At 35.8% G+C, this 17,365-nt stretch overlaps 1 protein-coding gene across 2 annotated transcripts in view; it reads left to right on the plus strand.

Annotated features, from left to right (window-relative positions):
• The first annotated feature begins 789 nt into the window (after positions 1-789).
• The window catches only part of LOC109102023 (AF4/FMR2 family member 2-like), a 135,283-nt gene continuing 118,707 nt past the window's right edge, over positions 790-17,365 (plus strand). The window contains exon 1 of one of the 2 annotated variants that reach the window (XM_042769841.1): positions 790-1,038. In XM_042769841.1, coding sequence (XP_042625775.1) covers positions 986-1,038 — 53 coding nt within the window. In that variant the 5' untranslated portion in view covers positions 790-985. The remainder of the gene's footprint in view (positions 1,039-17,365) is intronic. The other variant, XM_042769840.1, reaches the window with a different exon arrangement.

The raw sequence follows: 17,365 nt of genomic DNA on the forward strand, positions 1-17,365 counted from the left end.
AGTGCATCAATTTTATGAGCAAGAAAAACTTTCACATTTGCTAGAAAGAACGGTCAAAATATCAAAGCACTGAGAATGTCTGTATGTGCTGATTACGGAAGGTCATGCAGAACACTCAAACAACCACACAGCAACCACCTAGCAACACTTGAGTAGCAACCCGAACCATCTGTTTGTCTGCCTATCTTAACCTGCAAACTATTTTACATTTGAGGAAAAAGACCTTGTCAAGCCAACATAAAAATTTTCTTTCAAAAATGCCATACTGTAGTTAAGATTAGATTTCTTACCCAGCTCTGCTATTATAGCTGTTATTTATTTAGTTAGTTAGTTCGTTAGTTAGTTAGTTAGGTAGGTAGTTATTTATTTATTTATTTATTTATTTATGTTTGTTTGTTTGTTTGTGAGTGAAATGTTTATTTACATATTATTACATTAATTGCATTAAATTTTGGTCAACAATGTTAACAATGCTTTATACATAGTATTAAATATGTATTATTATTATTATTATTATTATCATCATCATCATCATCATCATCATCATCATCATCATCATCATTATTAGAATACATCTAGCTCAGAACAAGCTATATATTTTATAACTACTGGACAACAACACAAGAAAAAAAAGATATGCCTACAGTTAATACTGTTTTGACAGGCTAAATAAAAATAGATGCTAAAACATTTAAGTTGAATGAATGAGTTTTAAATGGCTTTATTAAAGCCTCTCGATTCTGTGTTCACTTCACAGGTGATGTATGCTGGACACAGGTGGAGCTGCTCTGGTTCAAAGTGCTGCGCCGGTCTTTTTCAGAATGAGTGACCGCCTCCAGCGAGCCCTGACTCCGCCTTCCGCAGGGCTGCGTGTCGCTGAGCGGAGAGAGGCAGCGGCAGTGCGAGCTGCTGCGCGCGTCAGTGAGGGAGACAGACACAGTTCCTGCATATGCGGCCACCGGCACCTCACTGAAACACACCGACCATGGACCTATTCGAGTTTGACTTCTTCAGGGACTGGGAGCTGGAGCAGCAGTGGTACGTCTGCGGGCTTTGTGTGTTTATTTTCATTCAGTTTATTGAATGAAATGTCTTTGTCATGCGCTCCGATGAGCAACCTACCTTCGCAACGAGTGAAACCCATTATGACGCATGATAACGGCTGTGTCTCAAACCCCAGTGAGCAACCTACCTTCGCAGCGTTTTTGGGCACCGCAGACGCGTTCCGAACGCGCATTCGCAAAGCGCCTATGATGTCCAGAAATGCTGTCTTGGTAGGAAGCTCGCTAGGTTTCGTAGTGCTGACTTCTGCTGCCTCCGGTGATGGGACTGCTCTTCTGTTTATATAGATGCATTTATAAAAAAATGATTGGGACAAACTTTAATTACAAAATCGCTGTTTTAATGAACTGCGTGGAGATGCATAGGTTGAAACTACATAAAAGAAACAAAGAGCTACTTTTAACTGAATTTACCAGATCATAGATTATTATTTGATTTGATTATTATGAATCAAAAGTCTTAAGAGTCAACTAAACACACTTTACTTTAGTCAACTCGTTTGGGCAATTACATTCAAATAAATAACAAATAAAAACAAAATAAACAAACAAATACAAATTAATCAAATATATTGTGATGAATCATCTAAACTCATTTGATTAGTGGTTTAAATCCTGCAGTTTAATACATGCACATGGACATTAGCTATATTATGTATTGTGTAGAATTTGGAGGTGTTTGCATTTATTTATTTTTTATATAAAACAATCCCTTATAAAAATGTGCATATTTAAAAATTTGAGTTAGTGCAAAAGTGTAAGAGATTGATATGCATGAATTATGTTATAAATCTCTATTGGTAATTGTCAGTTGGATTTGTTTGTTTTTACTTTATCATGCAAACATAAATGTTGCATATTTTTAGTCTGTTTAATTATCATTGTTAATGTGGGCAGTCAGCTATTGCGCCACCTGCTGGTCAGGGCTGTGTGCTATTTATATTTTTATGTAAATAGAGTTTGATTTCGGCATAATTCTCTGCCTTAAATCTTTGCTGATTTTTAACACTCACTACATCCCCACCATGTGGCAGAGTGCAGGAACCCGTGGAGTGCAGATATGAATCCATACAAAAGCAATATAGCAGAGAAAATGAACAATAACAATGAAACCTCTCCATGGATTTGAGCATTTATCACTTGGCATATATTGACAAATTCACATGAACATGGATATGTCGGTTTGTTTAGTTGCTATTGTCCTGGATGACATGCGTTTTTTTCCTTTGTTGTGCTGATTCTTAGTTGCTTCACATGTTCAACACCTTCATCGTCTTTTTTTTTATTTTTTATACTCACTGTCCTGCATATAACAGAGGATCGTTGAGCTGTTATAAGCAGAAATGTACAATAATTTGTACGATATGGTTTTAAGTGGCCAAATATTCTTTTTTAAACTGTTAGGTGAGCATATGATTTTGCTACTATTTTTATTTTTTTTAAAGAAAAAATATCACCTTTCTTTTAGTTATTTAATTGTGTTTACAAAGGACTAGCACATATTTTGGTTACATCCCTCCCTTGAAAATTTTAAACAAGAATATAATCATCCATCAAACCGACTCTCAAGTGTTATAATATGTCAGTATTTTATCTAGGGACTTGCTGTATAAAATATGAATCCTTTTTTGAATTCCTTTCAGTGAAGGCACGTTGGCTTGTTGACTTAAACCGTCTGTTGTCTGAAAAGGAGTTTCTTATCACACTCTTTATTTTCCATATAGTCACTACAAACATATATAGCAAAACTAAAGGTTAAAGGTTATTTTTCTATGCGCTGTGCTGATATTAAAACTATTCTCTCTCAGGAACAGCTACCGGCTTAGTTGCTTATTACTTCTGCAGTGGTGGCAATTTTGTCTGTTGTTGCCACATTCATAACCCTGAGCTACCCATTAAGTCTGTGAATATTTATGAGGGTATTTAAAAAGACATTTTTTTGTGTGCTAAGTTTGCTTGGTCTTGGGTTTTAAAGGCAGCATTCCTATTTTTACCACTATCCATAGACTGTCAACCAACCAAAAAGACATTTGAAAATTTGATTCGGCTAAATACTTAGATGAATGATCGCACTGTGCTTTGTAGAGATAAATCAATGTTTCAGAAGCAAGCGTGTACAATAATAATGCACTCATAATTCATTGTCATTGTGCTTAATACTTGCCATCTTTATCTGATGGCCCAGGGCTGTACTTCAGCAATCATATTGATTTGAATCGGATCTCCCGTATGTTGGTTTGGGCTTCGACACGAGTTGGATATAATCAAGTCAGATTAGGTGGTGCAAAATTCAGTGAGGTGCAAAATGAGCTCAATGGAGAGCAGTGCCTTATTTGTGGACAAAGGTTAAGCATGGGAGGCATTGAGGCGCTGGGGATTGGGACATGCTTTTTCCGTGCTGACACAGCCGTGACATGAATGGCTGCCACAATTATGTTGGCTCTTCACTTTAACAGAGTCAAATGGCTTTGAAGTGAGTTTTTTTATTTTTTTTCCTCGATTATTTTGCAAAAGTAAATGCTCCCTTCTCTCTGTGTGTGGTGCAGCTTTTCGTTTGGTAAATCATTTTGTATTATGAGAGTGCGAGTTAAGTATTTGTCATAGCCAATGCGTTTGGATTAGAGAACCGGAGCTATGGTTAATTAGACTTTATATGCCTATATTTTATAGGTTTGCGCCTTTAGTGGTAATAGAAGACCTCCTAATTAGGTGCAGCCATTTATTGAGGCTTTCTTTTCATTTGGCGGGACTTTATGGCCGCCCTGAGAGCAGGACCAGGAGGGATTATTCAATGACTCAGTTGTGCCTTTTTTACTTGCCCTTTCTCAGCAGGGATTCCTGTCCCAATAACTCATTTTTATATCCTGGTGTTAAAATGTGCAAAGCCGAATGAGAAGTTAACAGAATTTCAGACTCTGAGCATTTGTTTCGCGTATGGAAAAAACAGACATTACATTTGTATTGTTAGTATCAATATTAAAAAAAAAAAAAAAAAAAAAAAAAAAACCTTAAATGTGTGTTTTTTAATTAATTAATTAATTCATTCTAGGTGTTCACATTCAAAGTGTGTATCATCTTTTAAGGTAATGAACGTTAAACTAGATTCTCATTTCCTTTAGGAATTTAAGCAAAAGCTACAAAAACAGTTTGAAAGGAGTCTCCAAGTAGAAAAATCACAGAAATGTAATACATAGTATTAGGGTTTTATTACAAACTCTAAGCAGAAATGTTGAGATATATCAATTTCTTCAAGATAAACACAGAAAAAATCTTTCTGACAATTTTAGTTGACAGAATTACATTGATAAAAAAGGATTAATTGAGCATATAAATGTAATGCGGCCTTATGTCTCACGTGGGACGAAGAGGATTAATAATAAAAAATAAATAAATGTAACATATTTATTCGGTAGCACACTTAAGATGGATTTGTGTGTGTGTGTGTGTATATATATATATATATATATATATATATATATATATATATATATATATATTAATGATTTTATGCTGAAGTAATGAACTGAGCAATTCTGAGTAATCTAGCCAAGACGTTGTTGCATTTATTTACATTTTTCTTTATTGCTGGTATTGACTGATGCAATGAAACATTTTTACACACTGTTGAAATGTTGGCTAAACACTCAAAACCAGTTAAATACAATACAAACTATGAGAAAATTAATGGCAGCAAACAAAAACAGAAACTGCATATTGCCAATGCCAAACCAAGTTCTCTCCTCCATAATGTAGCGTTTATTTAGTTAAGTTTAGAAAGTAGGGCACTCAGAGTGTGACAAACAAAATGTTCTGTAATGCTGTGAAACAACACTTTCTCTTGGTTTATTATGTGTGTGTGTCGTGTCCACTTTGTGGCACATTATGTGCTGTTTCTCTTTGCTCCCATGCTGTTTAGTCACAGGGATTGAACATTCTCTGTGGTCATGGCACAGATCTACCACATTTCCCAGCTTCCCTCGCCTTCCCGCTTCCACCTTGACCACAGCTGGGGACTATATATCACACGGCTCACTCGAGGAGCTGCGCTCCGTGCCAATCTCATTTGTGCCCGGCTTGAAAAGGCAGCCAAGCCAGGCTGTGCCCAGCACATCTCTGCGGCGGCCGCACAAGCGAGGAGGCTCGGCACTTCACATGCCATTCTTTATATCAGACCACCAAGCAAAGCACCACCCATCTCATTTTGCCACCTGCAAAAAGAAAGCCAAATGCTGTGGCATGATAAAGCAGCAAGGTTGGCACGCCAGTCAGGTTATATGGGAGAGACAAAAGGTGAGGGGGTGCCACCCTTCTGCCCTCGACACGCAATTAATGAGTTCCTCTGGAGGGACACAGTCAGTAGATCTGCGAATTTGAGTAGAGATCTAAAGATCTATAGACACAAATATGATGTTATATGTATTTTTTTTTCTTTTAAAGGAGATGAAAGCTGCAAACTAATCTAGACTGATTTACTTTTATCTTAAATGTGTTTGGTCTTATTATGCCGAATATCCTGAAGAAAATAAATAATAAATAATTAATGATAACTATTATTAAATTTTGGGCTGCACGAGTAATCAAAATAAACCGATGATATGGCTTAGTGCGATTATCAATTCCCAAAGGCTGCGATTTAATTAAAATGAATATATGCTCCATGCGGTTTTCTGCCTAATCAAAAGTTTGGTGATCCATAATTTAAAATAAATTAAGAAATTAAGACAGCTATAAATATTAGTATTTAAATTTTACAATTGTACTGTAAAATAAAATGATTTTTATTTTATTATTAGTATTATTATTAGTATTATTTTATTTAATAGTAATATTTCATATTGCTTATTGTTTTATTTGATGGTGGTGATGATGTTAATAATAATAATAATAATAATAATAATAATAATAATAATAATAATATTCTAAAACAACATTTTAAATTAAAATCAGAATTTTTATTAAAAATAAATAAATAAATAAATAAATAAATAAATCACAATTTGTTCAAACTGTGTGGCCCTAAAAGTAATTAATTAGAATTTAAAAAATAAAATATATGACCACCTCTGAAATGACTTCCCTGCTATCATAGCCAAAACTATAGAGATAAACGAATAAATTGATTAATATTCATTGTTATGAATATTCATATTCATAATATTCAACACATTTTCTGAAGGAAATCTGAGGTGATTTTTTCTTGTGCAAAACTCCCTGCTTCAATGCTGGAATATTGTGGGTGGTTTTCAGGATGTTGCTATGTAATTGTTTAGGCATTCTGGGTGATTTCTAGTCAAATTGTTTGTTTTTATTGTTCACCCAGTTGAAGTCAGTATCAAATAGCCCATTTGTAACTAAACAAACTGCACAGATGAACCAGCAGGTGCCAATTTACCAGATTACCTTGATTCACAGCGATCCTGCATCTCAATGCCAGGCCGTCTGACACAGAACAGTTGAAGTGGCACGAGGAGAGATATCGAAAGAGCAAACTCCTCCAGCACAGCCCTTCTTAAGGTCTCTCAGCCGCGTCTCTGGATGGCTGTCCGGCTCTAGAGAAGTTATTAACTGAGCACTAATTACAATAGACCCACTAAGGGCTGTGCTAATGGCCCTGTAAATTCAAATGCTTTAAAATATCTGCTTCAATTAGCCTTGACCGTTTCGTTTAGACAGCACCAATCTATGTGCAAAGATTGTTTTGACTCAGACATCAATGGTGCATAAAAAAGGAAACAAAACATGAACGGAATATGATTTCAGCTAAGGCTGTATGCCAAAGACTAATTAAGTCATTGTTGGACAATGAAAGGTTACATAAATAGTGGTTGATTAATCTAAAAATTTAAAGGTGTTGTTGGTAAATGTGTTTGATACTTGCCTTGAGTACGTTTTTGACTAGCGGTCAAGGACTCTGTTGCCAAAGTGATGGATTTGGTATTTAAAAATACTAATTTGATTGAACAAATTAGTTTGAATACACTCAAAAATATTTAGAACTAAATTCTATATATATGTATTTAAATTGCATATAAAATTTGCATCCATCTAAATAAATGGAAATTTTATATGTAATTGAAATACATAAATCCTTTAGGCCTATTTTTTTTTTTTTTTAGATATATCAAAGACCATACATTTTACATGTAACACACACACACACACTAACAATGTAATTGATGTGATCAAAGCCTAATTTTAAGCATTATAACTCCAGAAATAATTCCAATATGCTGATTTGCTGTCAATACACGTTACTTATAATTATCAGTGTTGAAAACAGTTGTATATTGTGTGGAAACTGATGCACATTTTTTCATAATTCTTTGATGACTTCAAAAGAACAACATTTATTTGAATTAAAAATCTTTTGTAATATTATTAATGATTCTTGCATCCTTGCAGAATAAAAGTAAACTTTTGAAAGGTTGTGTATATCTGCTATTTTGTTAAATGCCATCAAAGATATTGGAAATTAACTACTGGTCATGGATGTTCTTCTGGACTGCTTCCAGTATTTAATAAGAGACATCAAAGTTGCCCTGCTCACATCAAATGAATCAAGCAAACAGATAGGTGTGCAATGAAACAGCGACGGCAGATCCATAATGAATGCCTTTCTCATTTGTCAGCAGACTTCCGTTGCCGTCTGATTGGCTGGATTCCGTCTAAAGATCTTCAGGTTAATCAAGCTTCATGCTTCAAGCTTCCAGCTTACCTTTATGCCACAAATCAATTTACTCCACTACCTCAAAGGTCACTGCTTCCACAGAAAGCACTCTATGACAAATATGATGATTCAATACAGCCACGCATGCATCTGTAGAGCGCTTTTTTCAATCTCATTTCTTTCTGAGAGATGAATCAGTTTGTCTTTTAGACTGACCTTTTGCTGTTGGCTTGGTGTAAGCTGAAGGAAATTGCAAATTCTTTTTTAGAGCCTTAATATTAATGAATGTCTCGACTAAACAATATGAACAGATGTTTTTTGTTTCAGAAAGTGAGAGGCACGTGTATTGCCTATTGCTCAAGTTCATGCATATTGGGAGGCAACAAAGCTTAATTCCTGACAATTCTGTGAGCATTGCTTTATGTTTAAGCATTTTGCCAAAGGACTGTGACAGAGATGGTTGAGTGTGTTGACGTTCACATTCTGAAGTGTCAGGACTGAATAAACAGCGGTCGGCGTTTGGCTTCAGCATTTAAAAATTGAATCTCACCTTGTTTATTGGGAGCCGCAGAAGCGCTAAAGAGCAGACGCGCCTGCCAAATATCACAATCACACGGAGCTCCGTCATTCACGTCCAACTGTCCGCCTATTTTCACAGCACATGCTAATTTGTCCCATTAAACGTGGCTCATTCACATGGAGCTTAAAGTTGTAACAGTGTTGTCATTCTAGCTGCTCCAGTGCTCTGAAACTCCCCCTGGCTTTTATTGTTTGATAAAGATCGGAAAAGAACACACATCTTTATCAGAGGAGGAGAGAAAAGCTGAGATAAGAAAATGAATTGAAGCCAAAATGCTTTAAATGGAAGACTGTCTCCCTGTGAGAAACTCATAGAGCTGTTAAGAGCTGTGAGTAACAAAAGGACCACAGATGCATTGAGACTGATCTCACCGGAGGCAAGAAAGTTCTGGAGAGCAGCACGTTTACAATTTGATGCTAGCTTGAGCTGGACATCTTGCTTTGAAGGTGATAAGGGAAGGTAGACTCCACCAGTAAAAAAGACACATGACTGAATTAAGGCTATGACCTTAAAACCTTATGATTTATAGGCTTTTGCTTAAATACTTACATTTAGTTTTGTAGGAAAATATAATGTTTCTTATACTGAAAATAGTTTGTTTGTTTGTTTATTAGATTCACAAATAGGACAAAACTGGAATATTAAAACTAAACTTAAAACTAAAACTAATAATAATAAGATTTTCAATTATCATTAGTTTCAAGACAAAATACAAGTTACAAAGACATTTTAACAATAATTATTTCTATCAAAACTATGACATTAAATATATAACAACATTAGAATTTAATAACTTAAAATAATAATAACAATAATAATAAATGATGATTATTATTATTAATTGTTATTAATTATTAACATTAATTCGATTAATTGATTAAACTAGACAAAAATGTGTAAATATCTTTTATGTTAATAAGCAACCCAAAGTCATTCAGTAGCATCATTTTTTTTTCATTTTTTTTTCATTCTTCATTCAGCCATAAACAGAAAAACAGTGTGCCACCCCAGCAATCACTCTTCAGAGTGCTTCACAGCCTACTTGTTGTACGTTATTGATTGCATCTATCTGTCTTTCTTTTTTATAAAAATCTTTCACAGCACTTCTTCATATCACTGTGAATGTGGCAAAATAGCTCCATTACTTCAGTCCGCTTAGATTAGACAGCACGTCTTGTACAAAAGACGTTTATAGAACGCTCTATTATTCCATCAAGAGCTTTTAGAGCTGCTAAAGAGAGTTTAGGGCAAATTAATGGAACTAATACACTGGAAATGTAAATTTTTGGTTGCAAAATCTATGTCATTGATCGACTGATTGGAAATTACAATCACATTTTCCAGCTAATGTGATATATATATATATATATATATATATATATATATATATATATATATATATATATATATATATATATATATATATATATATATATTGACTGGTATGTGAAAATCTAATTATGTTTTGAGTCATATTCAAGCAGCAATATAGTAAATTCTAAAGGGTTCACAAACTTTCAAGCAACACTGAATATAACATGAATATATATATATTGATTGATTGATTGATTGATTGATTGATTGATTGGAATTAACTGGATTGGTTGGAACAGCAAACGCATTACCATTAGTGTTACATTAACTCTTTGATTCCATGTTTAGATAATTCCCCATGCACTGTTTCTGTAGCCCTGTGAAACCTGCATGTCCTCTCGTCGCTTGGAAAATCAAACCTTTTAATTACAGAAGCACCGTTGGGATGCTAAAATGGCCCATACAGCAGCAGACAGGAAGCCAGGGCTTCAGAAGTCAACAGAGGAATGATCCAGATGGCAGAGGAAAACGTCATCAATTCATCGCTGACGACAAAAGAGCCCGGCTCCGGTGATTTATGGCACATTGCTGTTTTTCCCAGCATGCTGTTCCTCCTCCGCCGTGGCATTGAGTTATTACCCAAAGTGTGAGCAACATACCTGCTAGAGATCAATCCAGCACTTTCTCTGTTTGCGGGAGCCTGCTTGACTTCCATGTTCGCAGCTTTACCTGCATTGATATTTCGCTATTGATTTTCCTCTGTTCATTTCTTGCCTCCTTCAGCACCTGGACTGATAGGCCAGTTGTGTTTAGCAGGTTTTATTGTGATGTGACGAAGATGGATGTGACATTGTCCTCTGTGGGCCGCTGGATAGTGGAAGTGTTAATGAAGCCATTAGCACAGTCCGAGAGAGAGGAGAGTGTGGCGAAATTACCATTATTCTGCCACCATTAAGTCGTAATCTGCCAACTTCTCGCTCTCGCTGTCATTCTCTCCATTTCCAGCTCTTTCTCTCCTACACTTGCTGATCCACTTTGACTGTCCTGTGAAGCTTCATTAATTCATTTGTTATCAAAAGCAGTTAACCACAAAAAGAGTGCGGAGGAGGGAAGGGGGGTCATAATAATGTATACTATAATTACCATCCACCCCAGCTTCCAAATGCACGAACCCACACAAGAAAAAAAAATGACTACACAATTCATAAATCTCATTACCTCAAAACTCCATTCTTATAAAGAGACAGAAGCTCATTTGGTTGGCACAAAAGCAGTAAAAAAGATCATCACTTAAAAGGGCTTGGGTAACCTTGGATTTATCTGAAGTTGAAGAACTTTCTCAGTACTTTGGCGTTCAACAGATTAGGAACGTTCTGGAAAGCCCACAGCTCTCAGAGCTTCTTATTTCCTGATGGACTGTGACTAATTTTAAGCTTGTTTAATTAAGTGCAAAATGCCTCTCTAGTGCACAACGCGGAGTTGACAGAAGAACTTTTTTTTTTTTTTTTTCAAGGGTTATGTATTTGAGACTGAAATTGGGAAGTTATCATGATGGTTAGGGATATGGGAATTTCAGTAATCAATATCAATATCTGAAAATCCATGTTTATTGGTACAAAAATGAATGTACTAATGCAGGGAACCCCAAAAACTGATCATCCGGTCGCAAGGGACCCCCTTTTTATACTTATACAGGTAGCTCTATATTTTAAAGTATAAAAAAACTGTCATATTATAAATTTCCAAAATTATATAATTGGCTTTTAAATTGTCTTTACAAAAGCAGAATCATATGACTAATATTTATTGAAAATATAAATATATTATTTTTGTCATATTGACAGTTTACCTTCTTTTTCTAACCACTGTTAAAGTTAAAGCTACATGTATAAACTTAAAGTAAAACTTTGTGTGTGTGTGTGTGTGAGAGAGAGAGAGAGAGAGAGAGAGAGAGAGAGAGAGAGAGAGAGAGAGCGCTAAAATTTATTTATATACCACTTTTTACAATAAATATTATTCCAAAGCAGTTTTACAGGGAATATTGTTTATAAACCCCTATGGGTAAGATAAAAAGTAAGATAAAGAAAATATACAGGGATGAACAATTAGAAATACTTTTTTAGTTTGAAACCCCCTGTTTTATTGAATATGCTTTGTTATTTTACATGTTACATATAACATTAATAAAACAATCCTTCTCACATAGTAAACATTGCCCCAGGTAATTATTCAACTAAACAGTAATAAAATAAAGAACAAAGAAACAACTTACAAGCAACAGAACAAATTGAACTGCAGAATAGCCATATTTTGTCACGGCTGTCTTGACCTGCATATTCAGATTGGCTTGACATGATTCAGTACCTCGGGTATCGAATTGAGTCAGTCCTCTGTACAATATATTTTCTGCAAGAACATTGACTGCTGGCAAAATCCATCAAAACCAATCAGAACTTGAAACGGTGGCTGAAAACAAACTTGTGAAGATTTCGAAACAACCAGTTTTAACTCAGGGTAATTGTTCCTCCAAATGAGTTTACTTACTGGCAGGGTCTTGCACTGCAAATAATCGACAAACCTTCTGAATGGTAATTTAAATGTGTTTGATTGGAAACAATGGGTTGATTTCTCTCAGAATGTAAGTTTATCCACCCCTTACATTAAATACATAAAAATAAAAGAACATGAACAAACAAACAAAAAAAAAAAAAAAGAACAAAGATATTGGCAGGAATGGCAAAGAGAGAGAGGAAACAACAGACGCATGCTATCTAGGCAAAGAAATCTTTAGAGGAAGAACCAAACAAACAAAAAACAGTACATAGAAATAATATTGATCAGGCCAAACTATGCTTATGCTACCAATTAACATTGTACTTTCTCATTAAGGTCATATTAGGCACAGTCAGCAGTTGTTGATTGATGCCCAACAATCCATAAAACATAGAAATCGATATGAAACTGCAAATGTGTTATTATCCACCTTACAGCAAAGCCATACAGTTGTGACAAAGCATTAACAGTCAACATTTGCTAAGCAAGAAGTATGTCTCATATGATATATTGGGTCACGTGATTGTGAAAGATTTTCATTAGCTTGTATACAAGGAACTGGAGCTGTAGAGACTAGCACATGAATTTATTGCCATCTATCATGATTTTTCAGACATAAATCGAAACCAAATTAAAACTGCTCTGATTTTTATACTCTAAATATCCATAAGTCAAAGCTGGCTACATTATTTGACATCAGGAAGCATTATCAGCAGTGTGATGATGACAATTATGGTGTTAATATGCGAAAATTATGTCACAATCATTGACGAGACATATTTTATTAAGACCCAGAGTTGATTGTTTTGGGAGTGTGTTGATGTATACAGTACATGGTTGCGTTTGACTGTGGTGGGCCTCTCGGTCTCAGCTGAGGGCCCGTTTCCTGTGGCAGCCTTCCTGAATGAGGAACCTGAATGGTATCTGAGCTTTACAGGAATGCCAGGTCCTACTCCGCTCCGTGAGCTGGAGTCTGCGGCCTCACTGCTCTGGCGAAACCATGGCGGGTCAGGGTGGGGGATGCAGATAGCACAGGCCCTGTGGATGGAGATAAGGGTATCCTGGCAGCCATGAGTAAGGAAGAGGAGGGGGCTCTAACAGCCCACCGCACCAGCGCAACCTCTTTCACTTGTTCACATTGGTTAATGTGAGCTTCAGAAACATGCTGTGGGCATAAGCCATAAATTCTGTAAATCTATAAAGTGGTTTGTGAATGGACTCACAGTGGAATGTGAAGTCATGGGTAAATTATTTGATGTTTTGGCATCCAAGCTGTTTTCAGAAATATATTGTTGCTTTTTTATTATTATTTCTGTGTTCCAAACTACAGTGTGCTGTCTGCTATGTTCAGATCATAATTCTCCCATAAGTCACTGTTCATGAGGCTGTAACAAAACAGACTTAATTTCAAGTCCATCTCTAGACTGACGTTTTGGTCTCGCCATGGACTCTGGAGCATTGGGCTCGGTCTTGACTCTGACATTTGTAGACCCTCTTCAGGTGTAAGTCTTGACTCAGACTCACCTTTTTTTCTGGACTGTTTCTTGACTTGGACTCAACCCTCTTCAATTAAATTAAATTCAGGTTTATTTGTATAGCGCTTTTCACAATACAAATCATTGCAAAGCAGCTGTACAATATTTGTTTCTACAGTATACTGTATTAAGTAGGTCGCCGTGATTTTGCCAAGTAAGACATTTTCCTGGATCAACAACTTTTGTTGATCCTGGATCAACATTACTGTCCAAAAATATAGACCTAACCCAATCCCTACCCTAAACCTAACCCTACCCATAATTCATTCCTAAAATCAGAGAGAAATGATAGGTGAATAACAAGGGTGTAGAAGCATATAACCCTGATCGTAAGCCTAAAACTGACATTTCTTGAAAACATATCCCTCAATTCTGATTGGTTGATTGGAATGTTGTTCCAGGATCAACAAGGATGTTAACTTATAGCAAAATTTGGGAGTTCTGTATGTTGTTTCAGGGTTGGCATCATCTGAGGTCCTCTGAGGGGTTGGCATCATCTCTTCTCAGTTGTTCTGGATCCAGACTGATGGTTGTGTAAATCCTAGTTACGTGACAGAAACAGAGAAAACAAATAGAGACATAATTAGCGTAGCTGCTGCTCCAACCAAGCAAAATTTATGTGTTTAACCCAAGCTAAAGAATAGTAATTTGCATTTGATCAGATATAACTGCAGTACAAGATTATGAGATGCATTATTTGAATGCTTGGCCAAAGAGCTGTGTCTTTAATCTAGATTTAAACAGAGAGAGTACGTCTGAACCCCGAACATTATCAGGAAGGCTATTCCAGAGTTTGGGAGCCAAATGTGAAAAAGCTTTATCTCCTTTTGTGGACTTTGCTATCCTAGATACTACCAAAGGTCCAGAGTTTTGCGACCTTAGGGAGTGTGATGGATTGTAGCGTGGTAGAAGGCTAGTTACAGTATGTACTCAGGAGCTAACCCATTAAGGGCCTTGTAGGTAAGTAATAATATTTTGTAACTGATAGGGGACTTAATAGGTAGCCAGTGCAGAGACTGTAGAATTGGGGTAATATGATCATATTTTCTTGACCTGGTAAGGACTCTAGCCACTGCATTTTGGACTACCTGTAGCTTGTTTATTGAAGATGCAGGACAACCCCCTAGCAGTGCATTACAATAGTCCAGTCTAGAGGTCATGAATGCATGAACTAGCTTTTCTGCATCAGGAACAGGTAACATGTTTTGTAGCTTGGCAATGTTTCTAAGATGGAAGAACAATGTTTTTGTAACATGGGAAATATGATTTTCAAAAGACAAGTTGCTGTCTAATATAACACCCAGATTTTTAAGTAACTACATCTGTCTAGTTGCAAATTGTAATCCAAGAGATTCTGTGTACTGTTTTTTGATTCAATAAGTAATATATCTGTCTTATCTGAATTTTATAGGAGGACCATTTACTGGTCATCCATCTGGTCTTTTTGAGTTATATAGTTGAGTTTCAGTTTTGGTCATGGCCCCATAATTTAAGATCCTCCTCAGGTCTTAGTCTTGACTCAGACTCAACCCTCTTCAGGTATTGGTCTTGACTTAGACTGGACCCTCATCTGGTCTCTTTCTTGACTTGGTCATGATTTCATCACTTTAGACACTCTTCAGGTCTCAGTCTTGACTCTGACTCAACCCTCTTTTTGCAAACATCCAAACAGATACCAAGACAAAACATAACCATTTTAAAAACTATTAATCTAAAAATAAAATATAAAACAATATTAAAAAAATCATCCCACCATTCAAAAAAACATGAAATAGTTAGCTATGAGAGTGTGTTGCAATGGGCTTGTTTCAATTTAGCTTAATCATCAGATCGCAGCAGTGAATGGCATGCTTAGTTAGTGCAAAGTCTGGCGCACCAATTAATGTTTTTTGTTCACTTTATTTTAAAATGTGCATATTTCCTAATATTTTGTTATTCCTTATGAAAAAAAATAATAATTGTCAAATTTAGAGTGGAGAACATGTCTGTGTTGGGTGACTACCAAGTCTGCTACAGAGGTTGTTTAATGGAAATGTTGACATCAATTGTAAAAATGTATAGATTAAAAGATAGAGCTTGGAAATTAATCTCTAAACAAAACTTTTGAAAATTCATCAATAGTTTGACACTGCTAACTTTGGCCCAGCTGTCCCACTGGTTCTTCAATAGAAATGCTCATTCTAACAGTTGGGGAACTTGTGAATAAGACTTTGTGTCTAACAGACTGATAAGAACCTGTGATCTCATCTGATGGTCAGTGATGGTCTGTTGGTGGTTTGTGGGCCGAGTCTAGGTCAGATGCTTCAGAAGGCCAACAAAGAGTGGAAAAACACAGCAAATACTGTCATAGCATTTAAACCTCAAACTCAGAGGTTGTATGTTTCACCCTGTTATACAAACACATCCCTGAGGTACGCATGCAAGTGAAACACAAAAAAGAAAAAAACAACAAACACAAAACCATAATAATGTTAAAATCTCAAAGCCCTCATAGCCAGATTGTTGTCTAGAGGTGCTAGCGGTAATTGTGCAGCTTATTTTTTTCAGCTCCTCCTTGCAGATGCTTGAGTGAGAGGGATGTGTTGAAGAGTGGTAGCACATCTGAAGAAGGTGCGCTATATGTGTGTGAACAAACACTGCCTTCAAGTCATCACAGAATAATCACATTTACAAGATGATCACACATGAATGCCACCACAGTGTTGTAATTACCAGTGAGAAACAGTGGATTTTCTGTGAGCTCTAGTTGGGGGGTGAGTTAAAGAAACATGACAGAAGCAAATTAGTATTGGTCATAATTACTAGGGATGCATGATATTAAATGATACAGATGAGACAATAATTATTATCATGCTATGGCCGATAACTGATAAATGTCGGAAAGAGGTTTAGAAGGAATACCAGCACATTCCTTGCTGGGAATCACATTGAAAACACAACTTGTGCTGTTTTAATCAGTAACAGTATGAAGTAATGTACTACCACTGAAAAACTGAGGTTGGTAAGTATATATATATATATATATATATACAACAGTTCTTTCTGGTTCTCAAATCTGATTGGTTGAGAACCGTGAGATATTGTACTGGTATCACTACAGGAACGCCCTTTCGTTGTTTGTATCACTCCTCTTCCCATATTTCTCACAGCGAGTGTCATGGCGGACGCCCATATCCACTAAAATGTAAAAACAATATTTTTTTGTGTTCCATAATGTAGTTTTAAGAGTTTTTTAGATGAAAATGTACTTGTATAGACTTCAAATATGCGGTTTCTTAATGAAGTCTATTTGAAGATTTGCATCGACACTTTCGGATATGTGAGCTCCAGGGAGTCAGCGGCCGTTCAGCGCTCATGAACCCACCGAGAGCAGCCTCACCTCAGTCGGATGTATTTGACCAAAAATACAATAAAAACTGTAATATTTTGAAATATTATTACAATTTAAGATAACTGTTTTCTGTTTTAAATATTATAAAATGTAATTTAGTCCTGAAATCAAAGCTGAATTTTCAGCATCATTACTCCATTCTTCAGTGTCACACTATCCTACAGAAATTATTCTAATATGCTGATATGCTGCTCAAGAAACATTCCTTATTATTATCATCAATGTTGAAAACAGTTAATATATTTTGTGGAAACCATACCGTTT

The sequence above is a fragment of the Cyprinus carpio genome, chromosome A14, assembly GCF_018340385.1.
Source record: "Cyprinus carpio isolate SPL01 chromosome A14, ASM1834038v1, whole genome shotgun sequence".
Classification (NCBI taxonomy): domain Eukaryota; kingdom Metazoa; phylum Chordata; class Actinopteri; order Cypriniformes; family Cyprinidae; genus Cyprinus; species Cyprinus carpio.